The following is a 27,505-nucleotide window of genomic DNA, read 5'->3' as shown; positions in this document are numbered from 1 at the left end:
AAATATATAAACGGGCTCTTACAAAATATTAAGAAAAACGGACATAAAAGAATCTCCTTTAACGATATCTTAACATCAAGATCATTAAAATTGAAATTTCCTGAACATCACAATCGAAAATAATAACCTCAAGTATCATTTATAAATATTAATTTAAACAGTGTTTTGTCTACTCAATGAAAACAATGACCTCAAACACACCTATAAATATTAGTTTAAGTAGTCATGTCGTGTTCAAAGTAAAAAACATTACATGATATCACGTTTTGTTTGATTTTTAAAAAATAAAATAGACTTAATGCTAAACGATATAATGTTTTTCTTAAATTTTAAATACAATGGACTCAAATATTACTTATAAATATTGGTTTAACTAGTGAAAAAAACGCGCTCCGCGCGAGTGATAAAAAGTTGGAATGTAAGACATTTAAAAAAAATTATGATCAATAGTTTTCGAATCCTTTTATTCTGTAATTGTTAGTTGAAATATAAGAAAATCCTTTTATTATGTGAAGTGGAAAAAACGCGCTTCGCGCGAGTGAGAAAATTTAAAAATATAAAACGTTTTAGCAAAGTAAAATTATGTAAATGCATGCCTGCCCAACTAAGCAGATTAAAAGGACCGGGTAAAAGCTTGTTGTAACACACAGAGAGTGAAATACCAAAGAAAGAGCTGAAATCATTAATCTGAGGAAGATGGTGTTCTTATCAGCAACTCCACATAGTCTAAATTGGGGAAATGGGTTTGTATCCACAGGACCACCGAGCATTAACTTATGATGAGATGAGGATTTCCATTACTATGAACCAGCAAAGGTTGCTGAAATAGAAGCACACCAGCACCTCTGGCTAATCCTCACATTTCAAGGTCTCTTGGCTACCGTATACTATTTACCACTGGCCAGGGCCTCAGATGAGCTTACACCTCCACGGATCCGCTTCTGAAGATGCTCCAAGCAAGCCACTCACTGCATCGAAGAAGTTCTTTACATCTTGTTTCTTTCAACAGGGCCTGATGCAGAATGCTGTTGTGAATTGTCTACAGGTGGAACCAATAGGAAACCATTCTGGGCTCTCTGATTTTGAGCAGGCAAGTGACTCATAGGAGTAGGACCCTTTTGAATTCCTCAGTCACTATTAGCATGGCCATCTACCTTTCCTTCTAGATCCGAGAACTATATGTATGCACACCTAAAAAAACATACAGAAATATGAACCAACTTATTTGGCCACGGGGACCTGTTTATGAATATATGCTATAGTATACTTTATACAATTAATTCATAGCCAAAATCAAAAGATTAAAATAAATAACACTGCATGATGATATTATGTATTTGAAATTTAAGAAAATATTGATTGTAAGACTAACTTTTGAAAAAAAAAATCCTATTCCTTTCACAATCCTTGAATCTGATTTTTAAATTATAATTTAATTAAGAATTATAAGACTAATTCCAACAATTCTATATTGATTATGAGACTAATTTTTGAAAAAGAATCCTATTCCTTTTACAATCCTTGAAACTGATTTTTATAGATTATAATTTTATTTTCTATTCAAAATTTAATTAAGAAAATAATAAGACTAAATCCAACAAACCAAATTCGCTGATTCCTGACCACAGAGAGCCTAGAGATGGCCAGGGACACAATAGGTCTGAACTTGCAAGTCTTGAACGTGCAAGCTCCTAACAATCAAGTCAACACGCGAAAGTTAACAAAAACTTCATCAAATTCCTAATCTCCCATCTGCTAAAAATTCAACCTATCACAAAGCAATTCAATCAATTTGATCATATTGAACAAAACCCTCAGACATCGCGTTCAAGAAAGCTAATATTCACACACCCCCAAATCATATTATAAAGCAAACACAAAAAATAATCAAAATCCTAAAAATAATAAACTAAATTGACCAACACAATCAGGAAAAAAGAATAAGTTTGACGCCAAACAACCAACCATTGTAGCTAAAGAACCATAATCACATGACAATATAATCAAATTTCATTTTTGAGTAGAGACTAACAATTTTTCCGATAGGCAGCTTGAACTTTAGAGGCCAAAATATAACATTGTTGTAACATAGACCAGTTGATAGGATTCAGTCATGTATTAGGCACAAGTTAAGTATGGAACATAATTGTAAAAGAAGGAAGCAATCTGTAAAATGAACTGACCTCGTTATAAGTAGTTCTTCCCTTGCTTTGCACTTTCTCATAAACTATCGACAATACAAAATAATACACCCATTGATCAGTACAGGCACTCTTGGTTAAATATCAACTATATATCAAACAACATATGTAGAAAATTACTATCGCAACATAGAATGACAAAGGCACAAACCTTTCATGCTCGATTGGCGGAGTCCCCTGCACTGTCTCCTCACAACACAGCTCAGAATATAGCAAAAAGCTTTATGCATACAATTAGCAAAATTTATGATCAGACGCTAGCAATTAGTCCAAAAACCCAAAAGAAAAATCACCCACTTTTCCAAATTCAACAATTACCATCCAATGATGACAAAATTGCTCCAAATCCTAATAAAAAAAATCAAATCACCGTATAATCCGGTCTCAATTGCAAAAGCAAAACACTCAAAAATACAACAAATTAAGCACTCACATGTCAGTAGCTTGAGATGCAACATTATCAGCATGAGCATCTATATGATTAAGCCTAATAGAAGTCTTATCACTGGGGGAGTGTTGCCAATCGCCTCACTCCCGGTTGTAGGAGAGCCAACACTGCCGCTAGTCGACACCGATTAGCCGTAGCCATTGGTGCCCCATGACTTGCTTGCGCGATCAGAACTTCCAAAAATAAAATCGGTAAGAGCACCGTTGGGATTTTCTTGATTAGTGTAATTTTTGTAAGAGTAGAAAATAGCGAAATCGCAGCTTTAGGGTCAGAATTCTTCAAATCCCAAGAAGGTCCGGGTGCCACTGCCATTGTTAGTTTTGGAGTGAACTGGAGCTTAAAACTTTAGACTTCCGATTTTATGAATTCCCAACCGAAGTAATAAAGCTTAGTAATTAAGTTGTGGACCTTTCAATTTCAACGGAGAATTTAATTTCATAATTTCAGAGCACTGATAAAAAAGATAGTGAAATTCTAGAAATCGAGGAAAAATAGAAGCAGAGCTCTGGAAGCCGCCACGTCAGCCTATGAAGACCCTCCTTTATATAAATATAAAGATTCATAATTTCAGAGCACTGATAAAAAAGATAGTGAAATTCTAGAAATCGAGGAAAAATAGAAGCAGAGCTCTGGAAGCCGCCACGTCAGCCTATGAAGACCCTCCTTTATATAAATATAAAGATAGAAGCAGAGCTCTGGAAGCCGCCACGTCAGCCTATGAAGACCCTCCTTTATATAAATATAAAGATTCATAATTTCAGAGCACTGATAAAAAAGATAGTGAAATTCTAGAAATCGAGGAAAAATAGAAGCAGAGCTCTGGAAGCCGCCACGTCAGCCTATGAAGACCCTCCTTTATATAAATATAAAGATTAGCATTTTGCATATTCAATGAAAATGCTAAACACTTCGTGTACACCCACATCACATCGTTTATAATTCTCATCATTATTTCAAATTTATGATATCCAAAAACGACACAGCCAATTTAATCCTTGTACTTATTAGAATGATTAAAGTAAGACAAAATTTAATATAAGACTTATGAGTGAGAAGTTGAGAAGTTAGACTTAGGGCTCGTTTGGCTGGGCTTAAAAGAAGTGACTTATTGCTTAAAATAAAGAAGTGGTTTAGAAATTATAAGTTGGTTTGAACTTATAAGCTACCAGAAGTGTTTGGATACCATGACTCATAAGCTCCCAGAAGTTTAAGTGTTTGGATAACTTAACTTATAAGTTGATATTAGTTTGGTAATTTTATAATATAAATAATCTGTTTCTTTTAAAAAATTAATTATAATTAACTAGCGATTACTGAGAATCAGCTATAAGAATATGATAAAAAAATGTACTGTAATAAATAATAAAATTTGTATCTGATTGTTGATTACTAAAGTCCGGAGTCTCAGACCAACTAGCTACTGCAGAGACCAGTAATTTTAGCAAGCAATTAGGTCCTTGCAGTGAAGAGGCATCTAATACTTGTCTAAAACAATCAAAGGAATACTGATGCCATCAATATACACTAACAACACAACAATGTACAAGAAACTCTAATTTTCATATATCAGAAAACACATGATTATAATGGGGATGAGATTTATTTTTGCCATGAAAAAGTCAGCTAAGCAAATCAAATAATTAGATGTTTGATGTTGAACAAGTCTGGTAAATACTGGGAAGTCAAAATAGCAAAAAGCCCCCACAATAATCAGAACGAAAGAAGCAGAAGTCGGGGCTTGAAAAATAAGCTAGGTTTCAAAGCTTCTTTTGCTGGGCTTATTTCCGCTTAATTAAGAGCTTCTTTTTCTTGCCAAACGGACCGTATAAAAGCTGAAGTGGGCTTCTCAAGCTTTGAAGCCCAGAAGCCACACAGTCAAACACCCACTTAATATCTTGTCTTGGTTGTCCCCCAAAAAATAAAAATTAAATAGTAAAACCATATACAGTATACAACTTATAGGCAGAGAAGAAGCATCAGTTACGTTGTAATCCAGACAGGAAAATGCGACCAGAAAGCTAATCCAGAGCCAAAAGAAGAAGATATACACAAGAATGCATTACAAAATATTTTTGTGCCAAAAACAAAATCAGCTTGTTTAATCGACCTGGTCCAGTGCGGAGAAGATGACTTCTAAGATCCCCAGAGCATAAGAACACTTCTGCCAGCCTCTGGAATCATTATTATACGTGCTCCTGAAAACTTGTTAAGGACTACCCATTTTCTGGGACGGTTTTCTTTTAAAAAAGAATCATCCCTTACACACAATTCCTCCTTTGAAGCTCCTATAAATCAAGACTTGCAGACTAATTTTAGATGCAACACCGTCGACCAAGCTTCATCAACTCCCACTGCTTTTCTAGGCCAGAACATGAGCTCGTAAGTAGTTTGCTACAAGATTTACTGCTACACATATATGTCATCACCATTCACTAGACAAAATAATTAGTCTGATGTATTTTGATGAGCAATAACTATATATCCAAAGTTCCAAACTAACTAGCACAGCGCAGAATATTTTATCACATTTGCAAACTCTTCTACTTTCAAAATGCATTTTAAGAAAACACGAGATAAATAAAATAGCGAGCCAGAGTAAAACATAGTATTAGTTTCAAGTAGTTATAACTCACTTATTTCAAATTATCTCAGTACACAAATGCCAACTTTGTCAAATTTCTGTACAAAGTGGAAACAAAAAGTTCCGCCTTCCACCTAAACGGGTAACATATTTTACTAATATAATATCATACATCAATTGCACAGTAACACTGATAACTGCAATAACAGGAAGATAACAAGAGAGGATATACAGGAGCGGATTACACCCTGTCAGATTATAAAAAGCTTTTCTCTATAGCAGTTCATAGATAACAGTTGATTATAGCAGTAAGACAGTACCAAGGCAAGTGTAATCCCTGTCAAGTTACAAAAAAGCTTTTCTCTATAGCAGCTCGTATGTAAATGTTGATTATAGCAGTAAGACAGTACCAAGGCAAGTTCTTTACTGGCGAGGCTCCACTAGAACATACAGTGGTTTCCCGTTCAACTTGCCAATACCCTGCGTAAAGAACAGATTTTACACCCGCATACAATTGCAAAGGTCCATGGAATGAAAGTCAAGAAAAAACAGACCCCATAAAGCTGCTTTAATTACTTTCATTGATATTTCAGTTTAACTGGTATACTTATTAGCACTGCACTTTATTCTCAACTATTATCAACACTAACAAAATAATAGATTCTGTAATTTAGCAACAAAATCTGTTATCATTTTAATAAAAGTTTAGACATTTGTTATATTGTTTTTAATTTTTATTAAGGATATATTTTGAAGCTCCTCCATTCAGCACCAAAACTTAAATTAATAACTATCAATTAAACGGGAAAATATAGTATATAGAAACGGAAGCCAAACAGGAAAAATTGAGTCATTTGCTGATTTTGCTTCAGATAAGAATAGAGAGATTTAGGGGGTCATTAACCATGATCCAAATACCCCCTTGGTATTTGAAATGCTAACACTTCCAAATATTAATATAAACAGCACTTTTCTTTTTGTATTAGTCTTGTGCTGGCATGATTAAAACCCAAGAGTTGGGGCACCCAGAACACAAAACAAAAACCATAACCTTGTCAACCCATAATCTTGCTAAATTACACGGGCCTGTATGTACCCTGAGTGACACATTGCTCTGCCCCCTGTCAAGAATATCAAATTCGTGGTAATGCAGGTGAACCTTTTTGTGAATTAATGTTACTATCACCCAAGAAGAACATCGAAATTAGTGGTATTAGACTACAAGTATAATTTCAAATTCAACAAGTTTGATACCTAAAGATAAATCTGAGATGAACTATAAACATCCACATAGTCAATTCCATGGCTCTGCAACAAAAAAGTCTTTTTTATTGAGGATTGATAGTTGATAGAAAATATTTCTGACAGAACCTCTTTGAGCCGAAAGTTTGGGAGACATAATCAGGAACCTTAATAGCATGTACGCTATGTGCACTGAAGGCTAGAATCCCACTTGAGAAAAAAATTTGAAACTTAAATTTGTATTCTAGGTTAATTTTTAATTCATACTTTGTCCCACAGACTTCTGTTTCATTGTTCATGTAGGAAACTAGGAACTAGGAAGACAACAGGCATTGTTGAGTTCCTAACGCAGTTCACACAACAATGGCGTAACAAAGAAATTGTAAAAGAGTATGAAACAACTAGTAGGCCTCTTTCATTTTGAAATAAATAAATATCAGACTTAATTGACGATAGCCTTAGACTAGCGATAAGGTCTCCCCATTAAGATGACTATACAATTCTTTTGCCAAAGAATTATGGAGAAATGTTTATCATATCTTCCTAGCTTCACAAAGGTCATAGACATTTGTTTATTATCATATTCGTAACAAAACTGTGATTCAATATTAGGAACATCAGATTTTATATAATAAGGTACTCAGGGTCATTGTATTCTGTTGTTCTCACTTTCTTCTGTTGCAGTTTTTTTATCTTTTATTCAACACCAGCAATATTCAGTACAAAGTATGTCACTTGATGATGTATTATAAGTGACGGGATTAAAATATCTAGATGCCTGAAATTGTCAGTTCAAAATTTTTCTACCCACCTAAGGGCCAAGCTAGACTTGCAATTTTTAATGTTATGCCAAAGCTAATGTAGAGATTCTATATTGTTATAACAGCAAAAATGATCATGGAAGCAAAAAATACCTTCAGCTCTGGTATTCCAATAACACATGCACATTCGACTACCTCCGCTCCAACTCTTTCTAAGTTGATGAAAACAACAATTACGTCAGCAAGTTTCACAAATCAATTCATTGAAATAGGCAGAGACGTTGGGTTCAAGAACAAATTAAAGGATGTCCACATGACTTTACCTAAGAGTCTGATGGCTGCAGAGAGGGTCCCACCTGTCGCCACTATATCATCAATAACCAGCACACGTTCCCCAGGATGAACAGCCCCAACATGCATCTCCAAACAATCAGTACCGTACTCCAGTACATATGCTTCAGAGATGACTTCACCTACACATGTTATATACTCGAGAGTATTAGCATCATGGATTTAGTAGAGTAGGAACGATTTATCACATGAAAATACATCAAGTAATACTTATTTCATTCATCCAGAGACTTAAAAAAAGTTGAGAGTTCAAGATGGACAGCTGTACTTTCGAAGTCACCTAAAGGTTGTTAACTAGTTCATAATCTGCTGAGTGTGTGTCTTGTACTTCGTCAAAATTAACACCATTAAAGCCCTTGCACAGATGAAGGCTTATAATTCATTGACCAGTCATCTTTTTTACATTTTACTTCGACATTAAATGCTTAAAGTTTTATGAGATAACCTGGCAACTTCCTCGGTTTACGTAGAGGAATAAACTTAGCACCAATGGCCAGCGCGATAGAAGGGCCAAACATAAATCCTCTGGCTTCAACTCCTACAACAGTATAAATGTATAAGAATATAAGCACTGCAAAGATGATTTAAATAGGAAGAACAAGATTCAGGATATCCGAGTGGCAAAGGCGTATTTTCCTCCCCCACCCCCACCCCCCTTCTCTCCTCCAGCATGTTCATGGATTTGTATCCTAATTAGTCACTTCTTATCTCCTTACAATTAAAAGATTATGTCAACTACCCAAAAAACACTGGTTAACAAAGTTACGCACATTCTAGAAGATTAATTGGGAATCAGACAAAGACTTCTTTGGAAATTAATAAACAAAAATGTACTATGAATGTTTCTTGAAAAAGGAAATGCCACTCAACCTATTTTTTTTATCTTTTCTCCTTTGTTAGTTTGATAATGATCACATGGCTATCCTATATTATCTATACAGTTTCTACAATCACATACATACATATATATATATAACAGCATTAGTACTAATTATTATTACTTTTGTTTGTCTTTAGCAAAGACTTTACTAAAAGAGATCTTATTGCATGTTGCTTTCAAATTAAAGTATAAGAGTGGAAGACTCTCCCAAGTCCTAGGATTCCAGAATCATGATGACAGAATGATATATAACAATTAAAAAAACAACCAATATGCTGCTCCTAATGAAGAGTATACATAATAAGTTTTATCGTAGCAATGCCTTGTTATAAGGTTTATGACTTGTTCAAAATAACAGTAGTATATTAAATAAGGAATATCTAAATATTTATTTTAAATACATTTTTGGATAGATTGTGTGAAATTCCGTTGTGGAGTTACAAAACGATCTAGGCACGATACGGAACAGTTGTGGAGCAAATATTGTGAAATTGTGATGGAACAATTGCACAAGTAACACCAACTATTCTTTTGTAATAATGAGTACAAGTACATTTAGTTTACTCTCAAACTTGTTGAAAATTAGAAACGGTAACCAGAGAGCATAAATCAATAAACGTAATTAGTTAAACCCCGAAGTCCATAATCGTAAAGTTTTGCCGATAGTAATTCATTGATGAATTGCGAGATTATAAATTTGAATAAAAACGAAACTCATACTTAAGCTAAAGAATCATCTTGTTGCTATGTCTCACATAATATTAGTATTTTTAGGATTCAGAGTGTTAATAGTTTTGACAGGCAAAATTCACCGAGAGAGAGAGAGTACCAGCAACAGCAGAGATGTTTTGATTTCTATAACGATCGACAAAAATATCAACGGTAAGCTTGAAGGCTTTATGATCCAATAACAGCGTGGTAATGTCTTGAAACATTATTCCTGAACAATTGCCACAATTATCAACAGTTTAAGTAGCATAGAGACACACACATTACACATACATATGCGTGTTTTATGGAGAGATGGAGAGAGAGAGAGAGAGATAGGGAGGGAGGGAGGGGGAGAGAGAGAGAGAGAGAGAGAGAGGGGGGGGGGGGAGACCTGGTTTGGGGAAGTGAGGGACGACTCGTATGGAATCTCTTATGATTTTCAACCTCTGCTCTTCATGTAGCCCATTCTTCGTTGCATACATCTCTCCCTCCCTCTCTCTCTCTCTCTCTCTATATCTCTCTATCTCTAATTTCCCTCCAAACTCTGTGTATATATGTGTACACTTCACTCTGCAGTTTACACATCTGTCTTCTCCTTGCTCATATTTATACTCACTATTTTTCGTGTGTCATTTTTGATGGATTGATCAAAAATTTATTTTATATAAATTTAATTATTTTTTAATTTATTAGAATATATCCGATTTGTAAGTTTACAAGTTCCTATAAAAAATGAAAGAAGAAAAAAAAAATCAAACTCTAAATAAGGATGATTATCTAAAAGAAAATTGATATATGACATAATATATTTACTAGATGTCAGATTTCTAGGATCCGTCATTTACTGAAAAATCTTTTAAATCTCTCATTAATTCTTAAAAAGATATCTTATCATTATATTAATATTAATGATGTTCATAAAAAAAATTCAATTATTGAAAGATTTTCAATTAATCATCGGATCAGTTTCAATTTTTTGCACGCGAAATATTCATGTAAATAATAAGAGCATCTCCAAGAGTCTCTTCATTTAGGCTCCTAACTTGAGATTTGAGGAGGGAGAAGAAAAATGTTGCTGCAAGAGACTCTTAAATGACTCTTAAATCTTAAGAGCCTCTTGTTTCTCTCTCCTCTCTCCTCAAAGTTAAGAGCCACTACATTGCTCCTAACTTATATTTTCACAATAAAAAAATCCTTTCCTCCAATTCACCTCCATATTTCCATCTCTTTTGTTATAGTGGAGCCCAATATATGAATAAAATATGAAATAAAGAAGAGATGTAGAGAGTATTGTTGGAGTTTACACTCTTAACTTTGTCCTAAATTGCTAAGAGCATCTCCAAGAGGCTCTTCATTTAGGCTCCTAACTTGAGATTTGAGGAGGGAGAGGAAAAATGTTGCTCCAAGAGACTCTTAAGTGGCTCTTAAATCTTAAGAGCCTCTTGTTTCTCTCTCCTCTCTCTTCAAAGTTAAGAGTCACCTCATGGCTCCTAACTTATTTTTTTACAATAAAAAAATCTTTCCATCCAATTCACCTCCATCTTTCACTCTCTTTTGTTGTAGTGGAGCCCAATATATGAATAAAATATGAAATAGAGAAGAGATGTAGAGAGTATTGTTGGAGTTTACACTCTTAACTTTGTTCTAAATTGCTAAGAGTCACATTTTTTATATTATATTTAGGAGCCAACAAAGAGGCTCTTGGAAATGGTCTAAGAGCCACATTTTTTATATTATATTTAAGAGCCAACAAGGAGGCTTTTGGAGATGCTCTAAGTGATCCGGATTGAGCAGGGGAAAAAAAGAGAGAAGTAAAATGGGTAACGGCTACTGATTAGGTGTGGGGCAAAAGCTAGACTAGGCAATAGGTGCATAGGGCAGGACGATTACTTGATGTGCTGTCGCATCTATAACCAAAGATAGACTCATAAGATTTCCGGGCGGGCCTATAAGCCCGAACTGTCCAAATCAAGCCTTCGCCGTTAGCTGGAGTGTAAATTCTATCGGTGTGTAGGATATGAATTGCAAACTATTTGTTCATTTGTATTTAAAATATTTTAAGTGTCTCTTTGGCACGCAGTGTTTCTGGGTTCTTTTGATAGGAAACCGATTTCTATATTTGTTAATATGTTTGTGTAAAAAGTCAGAAGTATTTATAAAAAGTTGGAAATGTTGGCTTTTGTTTGAGAATTTATGCTTCTTCTCTGGACAGTTTAATCACTTATAAGTTTATTTTTCATTGTTGGTCAACTTCTTTACTTTAAGCAAGTTTACCCAAACGGCTTCCAAGTAAGTTGATTTGATTTACAGATATCATTATAAATAATTAAATTAGTTGAAATTAATAACCCTATTTTTTAAAAATCAAATATACTCTTGTTCGTACTCAATCATATCAAAACGGGTAGCTCAAAAATTCAAATTCATATATTGTAACCTGATTTATCATTTCAAATAATAATATGATCCGTTTGAAAATTTTGATTTCATTTAAAATTTTAAATTTGATCAAATAAATTGTTCCATTTAAAATTCAGTCATTCAAATGTTAATGCTAATATAAATCCAAATGTTAATATAAATACATGTTGAGAAACGGACTCCTCGACCACCTATATGTTAGAATAAAGTGTCAAAATCAACTTGTTTAGAGCATCTCAATGGTGCTCCTAAATCATTCATTAAACAATAATATAAAATATGGCTCTCAGTAAGTTAATACATTAGAAAACGTGGGAACTCCAATGCTACTCTTTATACTTGCTCTTTATTCACATTTTATATTTATTTTATATATATGAGAGGAAAAACTTAACTAAAAGAGAGAGAAGATTGGAGGGAGATTAATATAATATTGAGTTAAGATATACTAGATGGTCTTTAAAAGAAAAGAGAGAACGAATAGGCTCCTCAATTTTTAAAGAGCACCCATTGGAGTACTAAATTTTGATTTGCTTCTAAAATTTAGACTTAAAAGCTTGTTTAGAGAGCTCTTTGGAGTTACTCTTTGGTTTTTCATAGTTATCTCCAAAGGGAACAAGTGATTAGTTATAGACATAGTTATCCAGATAGAGCGAGATGATATATGATTATTATGGCTGGGCCGGGGGCTGGGTCCTGCGGAAAAAGAAGAAGGCCACAGGCGTGAACACTGTTTAAGCGCACGCCGAGGTGCCTAGTACCATGAGAGTACCAACCCCAAACCCACCCATCATCACTACATTATTAATTTCCTGTAGGGCTGTAAATCGATACCGATTATCCGGTGTCTCGGTTCATATCCGGCTCGAAAATATGATACATGTCTCATATCCGTTTTGAAAACGATCCAAATATGGCCGAAAAATTAAGCCCGTATAATATATGATCCCGGATACGAGCACACCTATATCCGCTCAGATTCGGTCTCATATAATTTTTCATAATATGATCCTACCCGAATAACCGAATATGGTCCACGGTTCATATTCGATTCAAACTCATACACATATTATAATTTAACACCATCATATTTGCAAATAAATAGTTATCATTTTATAAAATTATAATATCTTATATAGGTTTATATCTTCATAAAATATGATTTATTTAATGTGACCATGCTTATTATCTTCATATATATTTAATATATGACATATACCAACATATAATTATAAGTTTTAATTCAAAATTATTATACTTTATAATATTATGTTTACTTAGACTAAATGATAATTATTTGAACAACTGAAATAATAATGATATTTGATGTTAGTGGATCATATCCGGCTCATATTCGATGGATCATAAACTACCCGGTTAAAAAATAGAAAATACGATACTGGATCATATCCGGTTTAGATCCGAATCTCAAATACCCGGGATCGGTTTATACCCGAATAAAACGATCCCGAACCCAAATCTGGACAGGCTAAAAATAATATGATCCGGTACTTGAGCAGAGGGGTACCCGGGATCACCCGGATCATTTTACAGCCCTAATTTCCTGCACTGCATTTTGCCCCCTCCTCCCTGCCCCGCCTCACCTTTTCTCCCCATTCTCACTGGGTTCATTATAGTAGAATTATAGAAAGCATTCGGAAAAATATTATCCTGCTCAATATAATCCGAAAAAGATAACAACTCGATGAATATTTGACTTCATAATACTCTCTCCGTCCATCTCATTCGTTTACATCGGGGGAATGAGGGCTCGGCACACATTCTAATGCTTTCGTAATACGTAGTTTGATAAATTATTTTAAACTTTTTTTTTCTGAATAAAAATTTGATGTTTAAATTTTCATAAAAAAGGAAAATTTTAAAAATAAGTCTTCGGTGATGAGTTTGATAATTAACCACTTGAGACCCCATGGAGATCAATGATGAAGTTGATACCATTTGTCAACTTCGGTGATGAGTTTGATAATTAACTCATAAAACTATGTTTTATATGCGCATTAAAATGTGTGTCGAGCAGTGTGAAAAAACTGTAAAGAAATGGGAGGGACAGAGGGAGTAGTCTGCATTTTTATTGTTGCAAGATAATCGAAACGGAGGTGGCATAAAAAGAAAGAGAAAAATGTGGCTGCACATATGCAATTTGAGCTAAGCTAGTGAAAATTAAGTGAGAGCAACAAGCAAGGCAACTAGTACCAAACGTCCATCTTTCAACATAAACTAGAGGCTATTAACATTGGAAAACATGGAAAGGGAAGGACCATGCTCTTTGGACCTTCTGCTACAGGTTGGTGATTTATATACAAAACAAGGCACACAATGAGACAACCATATCTACGCTAAATCATACTCTTATTTGGAACTATATAAAATTTCATTTTGTACATGTGACTTGTGTGATCATAACTGGACCATACCAAATAAATCCCTATTTGCACTCTTTAACTATTTCGTGTGCTTTCTTGTTGAAATAATCGGTCACAATTTTCATGGCTTATGAAGGTCTATTCGGTTCGATTTCCGGTCTTTCGAAATTTAATTTTTAAGAATCAAATTCGAATTGTGCTAGTTTAAAATGTTTTTAGGTCTTTCGGAATTCGTAGTCCATTTTTTTAGATATGGATTTTCACGTAATTTGAATTATCATTTTAATATTTTAGAAGGCATGTAAAAACTATGTCCAAAAATATTATTTGATTCATTCTAAAATTCCAAATAAAACTAAAATTCCCAAACTGTCCAGATTATTTGTAAAAGAGATTTTTAATTTATCGGCTCTAATGCAATGTTTCAGTGGCGGATAGGTCTCCTGGGGTTACTCGTTGCGTCTGGGATACTAGTGATAATGGAGTGTCAGGCTTAACCATTTACTACAATCTTCTCATGGGAGCAGGTCCAACGGCGTTGGTTATAATCGTTGGCTAAATTGAACGTGTAAGACATTATGTAAAATTTGTTGAACCTGTAAGACATTTTGCTTCAATGATACTGGCTATATTGGTTGGCTATAATTTAAAAATAGTATGTTATTAATATTTTAAATTGTTAAAATAGAATATATCAGTTCGATATGGTAATAAATGATGTACAATCTTCCTACATTATTTAAAATGTAGGAATATATCAGTTCTATTTTAACAATTTAAAATGTTAATAACATACTATTTTTAAATTATAGCCAACCAATATAGCCAATATCATTGAATTAAAATGTCTTACAGGTTCAGCAAATTTTACATAATGTCTTTCAGGTCTAATTTAGCCAACGATTATAGTCAACGCCGTTGGAGATGCTCTTAAGAGGCTAAATTTTCTCCCCCAGAAAAAAAAAAGTGTTCCCCCTCTTTTAGATATTTGATGTGGCACGTACGAGACAACTTATTTGGGTGTCTTCGTCATTTCATGGACTAGCTCTTTTCATGTATTATTAAAATTTTATTATCTAACTATTCCCGACTTCTGAATAATGTTTTGAGGGCGTCTGGATGATAAATGTGAATGAGAATCGGGAATGAAAATGAGAGGTATGTGAATATGGGGTACGAGAATGATTATCCTATAGGGTATGGATGGAATGATGTACCCATCAAGTAGAAGCACAAAATGACTAATCCAAAAACTATTACATGGATTTGAGGTTACGATTCCCATAAACCGGACTCCAAATTAGAAAAAAAAATCACAATTTGAATGATAATTTATATAATCCTAATTTGTGAATACAAAAGATTTTCAAAATTACGTTTTTTACCCTTTCTCTACAAATAATCATACACAGCCTGGGGTCTTCTGAGTAATTGCACAATCAGATTGGACCATCCATTTCAAAATGGGTACTGACCCGGACATTTTACATTTGAAGCTTGCGTGAATTACATGAGGATCTGAGGTTTTCCGGGTGATCCATTGAGATTTTTAATTTTGAATTGGTTGTTCAGTTATCACAATCCTCAGCACTTCCTCCAATCACCCCGCTAATTTAGCTTCCATGATTCCATTTAACATTAATTCAAATTCTTTCAGCGGCGACATTAATTCAAATCCTTCACCGGGGACATTGAACTGAAGCCATCTTCTGTTTTCGTCGGAGTGTAAGCAGTTGCTATGGATGCATCTGGTATGCTTAACCATCTTTGCCGATGTCTTATTATGCTTAACCATCTATGTAGGTGCAAAGTTGGGTTAACTCTTACTCATCCGGGTTTGAACACTGATAATTTTGTGGATAATTTTTTGTTAGTCTTTCTTCTTCAAGCGGCCGGTATTGATCGCAAGGATTCCTTCCCTATGATTGGTTTGGTACGTGATTATTTGTCATCTTCTGTGATTTAGCCGTGTAATTTGAATTTTTTATTTTCAAACTCTTCTGATCACCCATCATATTCTTGAATCTGTTGATGAAATCACCTATTTTTTGATTTTCTCGGAGAGTTTCTAATGGCATGAGTTTAGGCACCATATCTACTGACATTCTACTCTCCACCTTTCACACTCATAAAACAAATAAAACAAAGAACAAATGGCATGAGTTTCTAATGATTCTTGATTGATTCATTGCCGTCATTCTTTACCTATTCATTTTTTTTTTGCAGAATTACGTTACTCGGAAAAAGAGAAGTTACAGAATTGTGGAAAAGCGAGGTGCAAGAATCATTAGAAAATAAAACCACGGGTATGTATTATTAACAATTTTTAACTTGCTTCATCTCCTGATTTGTGATATATTATTGTTATTATGCATGTTGATTTATTTCTTTTATGATTTTGATATACACTATTCCATTTAAGTGTTTGATCAAATGCACGAATGAAAGAAGTTTACTTCCGCATTCAAAATTTCCTTGAAAAAATGTGCTCGATCAGATTCAAATGTGTCATTCCAACAGAAGATGGATCACTTTGATTTTTTACAGGCTATTACCAAGATAAATCATATTATTTATAAGGAGCTGTTGAAATTATTGATTACATATGTGTTGGTTCTGAATAGATGGATTATGTAGGACTCATTTGGCCTATTAGTATAACTCCTAAACACATATTTTATTTTTGATTCTCAAATCTGATTTGTAGATGTTACTTATTATAGTCCTATGACATGTATCTTTCAGAGCAAGCCAATTGGAGCCAAGAATCATAACTGAGAAGTACAATTTATGGATGATCTAATATAAGTAGCAGGTCTTAATGATTGCTCCACAATTAAAACAACTTAGACTTAAAAATGTTAGGTCCGGAAAACACATGTTTCAAGGTGATGCGTTTTGTTATAATTTCCTTGAATTTGGATCTGAACATAACATCCGTTCCAAGGCAGGCATTGGGTATATCATCTAATTTGTTCTTTATTATTTCTGTATGTCCTGTATAGTAGAATACTATTAGTGGTACTCTTAAATTAATATGCAGATTCACGTTTCATTTTTGAATTTGAATTGGATCTGCAAGCTTTCGGGTTTACCCATATGATTTGGGTTAACCTAATTTTTCATTTTATCATCTGCTGCAAATTTCACGGGAGAAAAACTCAACTGCTTTATCAAGACTATTGCTATCATGTATATTTGAAATTTGAATTGAGTTTTGTTACTGAACATACATGGAAAGGAATCAATTTGGTTAGTACTCTTAAGTTATTTCAATGTTCTCTTTGATGTGTTCATGTGAAGGCTTGCAAATTATGTCTCATGATCATCTGTAGAATATTGGTTAAATGCTCGATTCAGATTAAAATATGACAACTTTAATGCATCCTATCTGAGTCTTATTTTTTATCGAAGTCATATATGTCTGAATGTTGCAGAGAAAACAGTTTCTGGATAAGGAAGATCAGATTTGGAAGGATCAGGTTATGAACTTCATATTTTGGCTTAAACAAATTCTTACATCTTATGGACTGTTTTCGAATTTGATTGAACTGGTTTTTGTCTGTCATAGGACGATGCCGTAGGAGAACTGCTCTAGGTGGCAAAGATTTAATTTTGTCAGGAACTCTGACAACCGTGAAGCGGGTATTTACTGTAAAGTTTAAATTCGACTTCATTAGGTGCTTAATATTGATTATTAATGATCTTTTATTGATATCTTGATGTCTAATATCTGGCTACGTATTTATTCATACTTAAGCTCATGAGAATGTTTATATTTATAACGCAAAGTTATTCTGCACTCTGGACAGAACTTGGGATCAGCTTGCGCATGATGCACCTTTCTCTGCAATCTGTTGAAAAACCTTTGAATCAGTGAACTTCTACCCACAATTTTTTCAATTTGGTATATTGTGGTGGTACTACTTTTAAATTACTCTTTTGTCATACTTTCATCTACAGACTAGAAGAACACTTTTAGGTAAGGTGGGTGAGGAACCCAACATGGTTAGTGTTATTGGGGCAAAGTTATCTGCAGATTTTGTTGCGAGAACTCTTACTACAGGTCCACTGGATGTTGCAAAGACTAGAAGGCAAAGAAGGCAAATAGATGTTTGTTTTGCTTATTGACTTTATCAATCTTTGTGAATGCAACATACTTAAAGAAGTTGATAGGTGGTTGCTGAGGAAACTGGTTTCACCAGGGATGAGATGGTTAGCAGCTAGGGATCTAAATTTTTTGAATACTCATGAAGTTGGTGGGCATGTAAAGTTGCAAAGTGCATGTGGGAGTTGTTCTGAAGTGTCCAAAGCAGGCTGATCAAGAATAACAATAGTAAAGCCAATCTTTAGTGAAAGTTGTAAGAATTGTCTTTGTTTCTTTGTTCTGGAATAGTAAAGCCAATCTTTAGTGAAAGTTGTAAGAATTGTCTTTGTTTCTTTGTTCTGGTAGTATGCTCTAAGAAGCAGGATCTCTGGTCTTTCTTTTTACGTAGATTGAATTGTACTTTCATATTGGGGTTAATTTAATCTAAGGTGATTATAAAGAAAAAAAATCTGCCTGGCAAGTCAGGGAATGAAAATGCGTATATTTTTTTAAAATAAATAAAGTGAATATTTTTGCATTACACTATATGCAATATGCAGTGACGGAGTCTGAATAGGAATTTAGGTGGCAGCAGTTGTACTTATTTATCTTTGTTTTTTTTAATCATTTTTTCTCATATTATAAGACTTTATTATAAAAATATTTTTTTAACGAAATATTATAAAAAAATTTAATTATATAGTTATTATAACATTATATTATATTCTTTGAAAAGTGATAATAATTTTATGATCAAAATTAATTGTATTTTTCAGGAAAACTTTTTCTTAGACTAATTTTATTCTTAAAAATAATTTAAAAACGTTTGTTTTATAAATATAGATAGACATGTTATTTTCAATAAATTTTAGAGAAAAGCAAGTAATAAAAAATTATATTTTCTTAAACGAACCAAGACTAAAGTGTCTCACTTATTTTCTTCACCGTATCATCCAAAATAAAACCTTCCTCTGCAAAAAAGATACATGTGTAACTGAAGTCACTGGATTATATTATGGTAAATATTAATTATTTGACTTCTATTTTTATCATCTTAAGCATATACAAATATTTGAAGCATGTGGTCGTTGAGGTGTGCTCTTCATTTTTCGCAATTTTTATGATTTTTGATGTCTAATAAGTCGATTATGCTTCAACATTGTTAATCTTGGTTAAGATTATTAGTTTTATCGCGCACATGTTTGATAATCGATATATTTATATTAATTTAACAATGACCATATACATTTTTTTTTTTGAAATTTCCAGCAGGTCTTTTAGAAAAATTGTTATTGAAATATAAAAAATTATCTAATATTGATAAAAATCGAATCTAAATTTATGCATATTAATATTTAAATATAAATAGATATAATGTGTTCAACACACCGTGTTAAACTTTGACATAATTCTAGAATTTACTCGGAAAACACTAAATATTAAAAAAGATGGAGAATCATATATAATGATTTAAATAAATAAAATTACATGACGTAATTTTTAATATTATTCATGGTTTTTAATTAATAATTAAAATTTGATAGTAGATAAAGTTTTTCCACATAGTTATATATTCAAATTAAATATTAATTGTTAATATAAATGTTAATTGACGATAAACTTATAATAAAATAATAAAAAATACAAATATTACGTTAATCATAATAAAACGATGTTAAAATTAATTAGAAAAACATAATAAAGGTACCGTGTGCTAAGCAGGGGCACTATGATTTAACCTCACAGATTTTATGAACTACTTCTGCCACGAGGAGAAGAATTATTTCTTTCATTTGTCTTGGAGCTTATTCTCCAATGTTCAGGTAGTGGTTTGTGCAGTTCATTAAACTCAAGTTTTGTTAAAAATTCAAAACTTTTTTTAGCATACATGTGGAAGCAATCTTGCCATGTATCTGTAGGCACTTTACTATATTTATTGGCCTAAAATTACTAATGCTCCTACCGTGTAAAGCATCCGATATTCAATTCCGTCCGATGAATCAAATTTAACTTTGTTAAACTCCAAATCACTCACAGATTAATATTATATTGTGGGTCAGAGAATAACAACTGTGATTCGTAACACTATAAGAATCTATTGTATTTTTATAAGTCAATGCTATGATTAAAAACACATCACAATTAATTATTTAAAACTAAAAATAAGCGTTACCGTGTGCGAAGCACGGGCCAAATTGCTAGTAGGGAAGAAAACGCAACATATGTCATAAGTTGCGTAGCGCAACTACAAATATCATGTAAAATGCATGATCATTGCTCAGTAGTTAGACACGGCAAATGTGACACAAACTTGGGACTAATCCATGGCCCAGGTGAAAATTTATATTCAACAGAAACATCATACATAAAAGCTGTATTGTCTGAGCAGCTAGACTGGGCCAAACTTAAGCCCATCAAACAAGCCTAATCAATTTTGACTCATTTGCAGAGGGGAAAATTATACTTCATCTGCTCTTTGTAAATGGTGAACACTTCTCAACACTAAAGATATACAAGCATGCTCCTCTGTTTACTTTAAATTTCTGTAGTTCTAGATTTACCGCTCACTGTCTACTATTATCCAAGAAAAATCTGACATGCATTTTCGGGATACTCAACTGGATTTCTGGGGCTTCATAGAAAGATAAACTGATCCTTTCTGCATCCGTTGGTCTCTGGCAATCTGGTGAATAGAATCTTGAATTCCGGCAAATGCTACCAGGAATTCTGCCGCATCAGTTTGGCTAAGCACATTCTTCACTATCAACTCCAATACTTTGTATCTGTTGGATAACATACAGACCCAAACAATACATTATCTGAAGTCAATACTAATCACAAGATTGATTTTATGTTATAGTGGCTAAACGGTTATAATGCACAGTACTAGTTTTATGAGTATTGAAATGGACCTGAGCTTCTGGGCCTTGATGATGACAGCGTGGATCTTCTTGAACTCGGAATGAATTGAAGCTAATGCTTGCCCAATGGATTCATGTTTATTGGCTTGACCAAAATGGAGATGGAGGATACAATTAGCTTGGATCTCAGCCATCTCCTCATCAATCACGGCTTCCTCAATTCGTACATCATGGGTCAGTTTTGATAGGACCAGCCCAGTTGTCTTGGACTTGGACAAGGAAGGCAATGAGTGTGACAGTGAGCGGAGGAGGTCCAAAAAGGAAGAGGGCCTCCAATCACCAAGCCAGGACAAAGCAGCAAGTTCGTTTGGTGGAGTCGATTTTGGCATCAGAAGTTTAGACAGGTCCTTCAGGTGCGTTGGGACAACGCCTCTACTATACTGAGCATGAAAATGTTTCATTTGTTCCTCAATAAAATCATCAAGAGCCATACTTGCCTTTATTTGTTTCTCTCGCCTTGCTGCAATTCTCTTTTGCTTTTGGAACCAAGATCTGTACTTCCGGATTGAGAGATCTTCACCTGGTTCAACCATTACGGTTTCTGAGAACTTCACAGATTACAATAACGTGCCTGCCTACTCAATTTCAACATTAAGTTCACCTAACATAACAATTTCTTCACTGGCTACCATAACATACCCCCCCCCCCCCCCTCGAAAACAAATATACTTAAATCATATCTTCATCACTAAGAAAAACCTGTATCCTTTTCAGTATCTACATATAATGGTGTAATTTAAGTTATAACAACTAACAGGCTCATATATGGTCTGAACTCATGTCATTTTCTCTGTAAACAAGTTGTTCACTGACTTATAATCAAGAAACACACTTGTTTACTCACCATATTTACAAATTTGATTGCCAGCAAATTTGATGTTCATAACAGTAATGCACAAATGTAACAACACAATTCGACAAGGATGGAACTACACAAATGCGTCGTTCTTGAATGGTCGTATCAAATTGCATGATCAAAACAGTGCAATCTCAAGAATCAAAGCCTAAAACCTCTGATTCACAAAAGTTATGGAATTTCGAAAATGCCCAGAAGTCAGGAACATGAACTTTGATACAATCATTACTAAACCCTAAAAACTATCAAGGGTTTCAAGAAACCCATCCTAAAGCAAGATCAAACAATCAAGAAACTAAAATCTTTCTAAAGTTCATATCTTTAAAAACCCATTTAACCAAGAAACAACAATAACCGATTAAATCATGCAAATACACACATATACCCATACATATAAATATACATTACCTCCATGACTTGAGTCTGAACTCTTCTTGTGCAGGCTTATGCAACCAACAAGATGAGCTACATCATCTACTTCTTCTTCTTCTTTTTCTTGCACTTCAACAACTTCTTCTTGTTCAACTTTCAAAAAGTGAGCGCTGCTCATAGCAGTGCTATTCTCTCTTTCCTCTACATTTTCCAAGTCTATGAAACGCCTCCTGCATTGAAAAATCAAGAAACAGAGTATAAATTTTGTTCTTGATGAGTGATAGAAGGGAAGATCAAATAAGGGTTGTGCATGAAATCAAAGAATGTAGATAATTAGGATGATACGGAGGGATGGATTGTTAGAATGACTTACATTATGTGCTGAGAGAAAGCCCTTTTCATTTTACTGCTTTTGCTGCTGATTTCTTGATCTTTCTTCTTCTGTTTTTGTTTGATTCAGAACGGACTCGCAAAAACAGTGTAAAATGAACTAAACAACTTTTTTTGCTTTTAATCTCTCGTGTGGTTAATAAAATAGAGGCCTCAAACAGTTTAAAGTTATTAAATAAATAATAACAAATAAAGAAGAAGAGGCAATTAACTTGTTTATATATAAGTTCGCCTAACAAATATTTAATAATTAACTTGTTCAGTGTATTTTGGCAAAACCCTCAACCCAGGTGAGAATATCATTTTATTTAAGTGTAGCCTGCCTTCAACATTTTTAAAGGCGGCAAAACTTCAGGGAGAATTAGCAAGCATTTGTGTTATAAGTTTTCACGAGAATAATTACTGAATAGGAGACCTAATACAAACACACTGTACAAAGATATATATACAAACACTATATTAACACTGAAGAACTTCGTACATTGTCTGTGGGTAGAGTACATTAACATTAAGTTTATCTGCCAGGACTGTACAAGAGTGACGCAAGTCACCTAGCAGTAGCAGTAGGACCTTCTCCAAAGAGAATGTTGGCTACTGGCGGTGGAAGCCATGAAGAATTGGCAGCAGTTTGGGCGTCTTGAGCATGGTCATCACGACGAATTTGAGTGTGACCTCTCTTCTTTTTTCCTGCACCCATACTTTTCCCAACAAAGATACCGAACTTAATAGCAGTAAAGAGGCTAAATGCAATGGTTAGTGGCCGAGCAGCCCAGTGATAATCCTCAATATGCTGGTATTTCCCCACTAGCCCAGGATAGGTATCAAAAGTAACGGTCTCTACATCAGCTGGATCAGCCAAAAAGCTGTTTGGTTCATTTCCAAACACAAACCTTCCAGGGAACCTCACAACAAGGCACCCATTTGGATGTATCTGTGAAATCCTCCCAGTAGCCCATGTACCTCCGTTTTTACGAGGCCATTCAAAGCGTGGAGTGAAGAGATTTGCCTTCAACCTCACAAAATTTCCAACAAAATATGGCTCTGCTATCTGAAGCTTAGACGAATGTCCTTCCCAAAGAGTCTCCAGCCCTAGAAAACCAACTGCAGTATTACCATCACGATGTATTGAATGTATAATACCAATAGATGAGTGCTTGTTAGTTTCCTCCATCAATCGCACCCAATCACCAACAGCCAAACCAGTTGTCACCCTCTCTAGGGTTGAGACATTTATCCTCAGTGGATCGTGCACTCTAGGAACACGCACCAGAACAAATCCATCTCTATCAGTGTCCTTCTCCAAGCCAACTACAGTCCCCTCGGGAACAACCATGGTTTGCGGCTTGCAAGAGTCTGGTGCTTTTCTTGAGCGTACTGTGTCACCCACTTGAAGAAGATCCTTTGAGAGGAACCATGTGGAAAAGCACTTGCCACTTAACTTCTCAGGGACCTTTCTGCTTTCCAGACCAATCCATTCACCATCACTGTAAACCGCATTCTGTGAACTGCAAATTCACCAAGCATATAAATTCAGCTTTTGTGGTTTAATGTTAGAGGGTATTTAAGTAGTGCGAAATAAGTATTAGAACAAGAATAGAGTGAGGGGAATGTTGATGTGTTCTATGTTCTGCATTTAAGTAGTGTGAAATAAGTATTAGAACAAGAATAGAGTGAGGGGAATGTTTATGTTCTCTATGTTCTTTGTTCATTTACCATTGTTAAGAGCTATGCTTCCCAGGACACTTTACCTGGCCAAGAGAGTGACATATTTGAAAATATATCTGGCCACACATAACTTGGAAAGAAAAAAAATACATGACCGCAAATAATTTACTTCTTTGGTTAAGACTAGTAAAAGTTATGGTCCAACTTGTAAAAGAGATGTAGTGGTCTGTGACTTTTAAGGCAAACGTAAGAAGGTCAATGGGGAAAGAAAATAACCTCTCAAATGCATGAAGAATATCTGCCATCAAAGGACGATTGCGTAGATCATACTCAAAACAACCACTAATGACATTCTCAACTGCAGGGGGGAGACCGGCTGGAATTAGTGGTTTTTCTTGCTTCATCACGACTGATTGATAAATCTCTTCAGCAGATTTCCCAAACCAGGGCTGAATTCCGGTTAACATCTCCACAATGCTGCATCCAAAACCCCAAGTATCAGTTTCAAAGGTTATTGGCCCTCTTACTTCTGGTTCCCATTGTTCTGGAGCCATGTAGTTGGGTGTTCCAAGTCTGATAGCGAAATTTGAATCAGGCAGTGGAATTCCCATAAGTAGATATGGAATTCCGAAGTCTCCAATAACTGCTTGGTCATGGTCATCAATGAGGAAATTAGTTGGCTTAATATTCAGAACCAGGACGCCTAGTGAGTGCAATTCTTGGATTCCTATTGCCAGCCCAATTCCATACCTGACAACATCCATATTTTCTAAGAATTAGCCACACATTCCTCAAAAACTTGAAACCTATGGTAAATAAAATGCAACTTGTATATATTACCTTAAAACATCAGGCAGCAACAACTTTCCTCCCTTTAGCCGGGCGATTTGGTCGCCAACTGATCCCTCGTAAAATTTAACTGCTATACAGATCTGATAAGGAGTTTGCATTAAATTGGTTACATCATGCAGCGAATAATACAAAGTATTAATTAGGAAATTGTTTAAAACGACGTGTGCACCTTCCCAGATATTATAGAGATACCATGCAACCAACATACACCTTGAAGTTGGCGAGACTTTAAAAAAATCTCCTCAAACTTGTTCAGAAATTTTTGCATGTGATCCTCCTTAACCGGATGTAACATCTTAACAGCCACTTCATGATACCTATCATATTCGTCAGATGACTGGTGATGTGTTGCTAACCAGACATCACCAAACGGTCCACGGCCAATCCTATGCTTAAGTTTCAATGTTGCAGGATCTATCCAAGGAGTAGCTTGATTCGGCGTAGCTACAACAGTCCTAAGATGATCAGGATCGCCTTCATAGAGCTCATAATCAAAAGAAGCCGGTTGTTGCGCTTGTGCGATACTCTCTGCCATTTACCTCCTGAATGTTATATGTACTGTAAATAGATCATGCTACGATAACAGAAAAAATCCCGGCTACAAAAACTCACTAAGGAGAAAGAAAGTACTCTCTCCAGCATTGCAAAATGCAACACAAATACAATATTCAACATAACAAGACTCAAATACAGTATAGTTGCTTTTGTTTGAGAAATAATTATTTACACTTAATCATGCTTATTAGTCCACAAATCGCAATAAGTAACAAATATCTTTACTAGGAAAGAAACCCGTATATCTAATTTGAAGTATATGGTGTGGACTCTTCCCTATGGGGAGTGCAGAGGCAACTTCAGACAATTTTTCGAGAAAAATCGCGCAAAGTAAACAACAATGAATAAATTCCTCCCACATCTCCCAATTCGGATTACAAAATAATCTCTCAGAAGCCTGTGTAAAATCTAGCACCCATACTTAAAGTTGTAATCAGTGTTCCAAACTCAACAAGTGTTTAATTTTACACACCAAGAACTAGAAACGCAAATCAGGTTCGTACAGAGATTGAATCATATATACTTGCAGCATATTTATCTTACACTTGAAACAAATTAAAATTCATCGAGAAGATCTAATTTACAACAGCAAGCACAGTATTATTAAAACTTTGTAAAATAATAACCACTTATTTCATGAAATACATAACAACGTACAGGAGAGCTGGGTAAATAGATTATGAACAACGAAGAAACCCTAAATCAGAGGAGGCTTACCTCGTGAGACGGGGGAGTTGACAAACAGGGAAAGCAGGCTGAGTTATGCAGTTATGCTACTCCAGCTCCAATGGAAGAAATGAGTTTTTTAAATGACCGGTACAAATAAATAATTATTGGGGAGTGATTTTATGTGAATAAAAGTTTTAAACGTTCACTCCTCAACAACAGCCCAGGATGCCGTCACGATTGCTTTAACGACCCTTTCGTTTTTTGTTTTTTTTTTTAAACTTGCGCGAAATTATTGTAATTGATTTTTCAATATAATGAATATATATGATTGTTAGAAATCAGTACTCTTTATCTCATTTATCTCATTTTTGTGATTGATATATGAACTTGAGAAAGTAAAAAATAGATAATATGTAAGAGAATGAATTTTTTATTATTAAAAGTGAATTAAATGTAATGTATTGACTTCCAAAAAAAAGAATTAAGAATAAGTTTTTAAATTTATAAAAAACACTTAAAAATATTAGAGTTTATTTAAACCATGGATCTTTGTTTTTCTAATTAAAAGTTCGTGTTAAGTGCCACCGGAAAAGGAGTGAGGTTATATCACATATATTTTTCCTTTCTCAAAAGAAAAATGTCTTCCAAATCAGATAAAATCTCCTAAATATATATTTATTAAAAATTCTTGACATATATGTTATGATCTATGTTATACGTTATTATCGCATTTTAACATCATTAAGATGTGTTTATATATCTTTGTCAAAAATTTTGTCAATTATATTTCTTCTTTAATAAATTAAACTTGTCAAAATTTTGTGTGTTAAATCTTATACAATTTTTATGTAAACTTGTTTGTCGTCGTTATTTTAGAGAAAAAGTGTGTAAAATCATAATTTTGTATAATCTGTAATCAATTTTGACAGTATGTTATTATGTGTCCAAATATGTTGAAGGATTTGTAATGCTTGTAAGAAAAACACATATTTATATGTTCTAGCAAATCCTGTATTTTTAAACTATCTTTTTCTCGGTTACTGCTTGTGGACCACCTCTTGTGTATTGTATTTTTTTATTAATTATGAATCTACAAATCGTGGTGTTTCCGATAAAAAAGATCGAAATGCGTTAGTAAATGCCTCTGATTAATAATCT

General features: G+C 34.1%; 3 protein-coding genes and 2 long non-coding RNA genes across 31 annotated transcripts; 1 reads left to right on the top strand and 4 right to left on the bottom strand.

The window, feature by feature from the left end:
- Positions 1-626: 626 nt before the first annotated feature.
- LOC108195757 (uncharacterized) lies at positions 627-3,689 on the bottom strand. Of its 2 annotated transcripts, XR_010285809.1 has the most exons (5): positions 2,635-3,689; positions 2,520-2,549; positions 2,353-2,421; positions 2,184-2,227; positions 627-1,191 (listed from the first exon to the last, which is right to left on the bottom strand). It is a non-coding gene; the product is annotated as an uncharacterized LOC108195757 (long non-coding RNA). The 2 variants fall into 2 exon arrangements; XR_001801599.2 differs by having other exon boundaries at positions 2,353-3,686.
- An 851-nt stretch (positions 3,690-4,540) lies between these two features.
- Positions 4,541-9,767, bottom strand: LOC108193360 (adenine phosphoribosyltransferase 5). 21 transcript variants are annotated; one of them, XR_010285802.1, is made up of 8 exons: positions 9,567-9,767; positions 9,294-9,404; positions 8,030-8,122; positions 7,557-7,706; positions 7,387-7,445; positions 6,485-6,538; positions 5,641-5,710; positions 4,541-5,008 (listed from the first exon to the last, which is right to left on the bottom strand). XR_010285802.1 is itself a non-coding variant. In XM_064081888.1 (7 exons), exons 1-6 carry the CDS (start codon positions 9,655-9,657, stop codon positions 5,654-5,656), a joined length of 561 nt encoding a protein of 186 aa, XP_063937958.1. In that variant the 5' UTR covers positions 9,658-9,767; the 3' UTR covers positions 4,541-5,055; positions 5,641-5,653. The 21 variants fall into 21 exon arrangements, 10 of the variants coding, with proteins under 10 accessions (XP_063937958.1, XP_063937957.1, XP_017215460.1 ...); XR_001801161.2 differs by having other exon boundaries at positions 4,541-5,003; XR_001801159.2 differs by lacking the exon at positions 6,485-6,538 and having other exon boundaries at positions 5,551-5,710.
- A 5,657-nt stretch (positions 9,768-15,424) lies between these two features.
- Positions 15,425-18,493, top strand: LOC108193824 (uncharacterized). Of its 5 annotated transcripts, none has more exons than XR_001801280.2 (6): positions 15,425-15,512; positions 15,638-15,731; positions 15,855-15,913; positions 16,207-16,286; positions 17,418-17,625; positions 17,793-18,493. It is a non-coding gene; the product is annotated as an uncharacterized LOC108193824 (long non-coding RNA). The 5 variants fall into 5 exon arrangements; XR_001801281.2 differs by having other exon boundaries at positions 15,485-15,503; XR_001801283.2 differs by lacking the exon at positions 15,425-15,512 and having other exon boundaries at positions 15,519-15,731; positions 17,418-17,462; positions 17,552-17,625.
- Positions 18,494-20,295: 1,802 nt separating this feature from the next.
- Positions 20,296-22,719, bottom strand: LOC108195549 (protein DOG1-like 2). The gene is made up of 4 exons (XM_017362523.2): positions 22,590-22,719; positions 22,253-22,446; positions 20,980-21,508; positions 20,296-20,850 (listed from the first exon to the last, which is right to left on the bottom strand). Exons 1-4 carry the CDS (start codon positions 22,616-22,618, stop codon positions 20,682-20,684), a joined length of 921 nt encoding a protein of 306 aa, XP_017218012.1. The 5' UTR covers positions 22,619-22,719; the 3' UTR covers positions 20,296-20,681.
- Positions 22,720-23,048: 329 nt separating this feature from the next.
- LOC108193262 (protein KINASE OF THE OUTER CHLOROPLAST MEMBRANE 1-like) lies at positions 23,049-26,560 on the bottom strand. 2 transcript variants are annotated; one of them, XM_017359849.2, is made up of 5 exons: positions 26,396-26,560; positions 25,293-25,665; positions 25,112-25,203; positions 24,548-25,021; positions 23,049-24,111 (listed from the first exon to the last, which is right to left on the bottom strand). In XM_017359849.2, exons 2-5 carry the CDS (start codon positions 25,656-25,658, stop codon positions 23,154-23,156), a joined length of 1,890 nt encoding a protein of 629 aa, XP_017215338.1. In that variant the 5' UTR covers positions 25,659-25,665; positions 26,396-26,560; the 3' UTR covers positions 23,049-23,153. The 2 variants fall into 2 exon arrangements, with proteins under 2 accessions (XP_017215338.1, XP_017215340.1); XM_017359851.2 differs by having other exon boundaries at positions 25,293-25,681; positions 26,396-26,534.
- Between the last annotated feature and the right edge of the window lie 945 nt (positions 26,561-27,505).

The sequence above is a fragment of the Daucus carota genome, chromosome 7 (assembly GCF_001625215.2).
Source record: "Daucus carota subsp. sativus chromosome 7, DH1 v3.0, whole genome shotgun sequence".
Classification (NCBI taxonomy): Eukaryota; Viridiplantae; Streptophyta; class Magnoliopsida; order Apiales; family Apiaceae; genus Daucus; species Daucus carota.
Note: the sequence above shows the minus strand (reverse complement) of the source record. Positions and strands in the feature narration are given on the sequence as shown.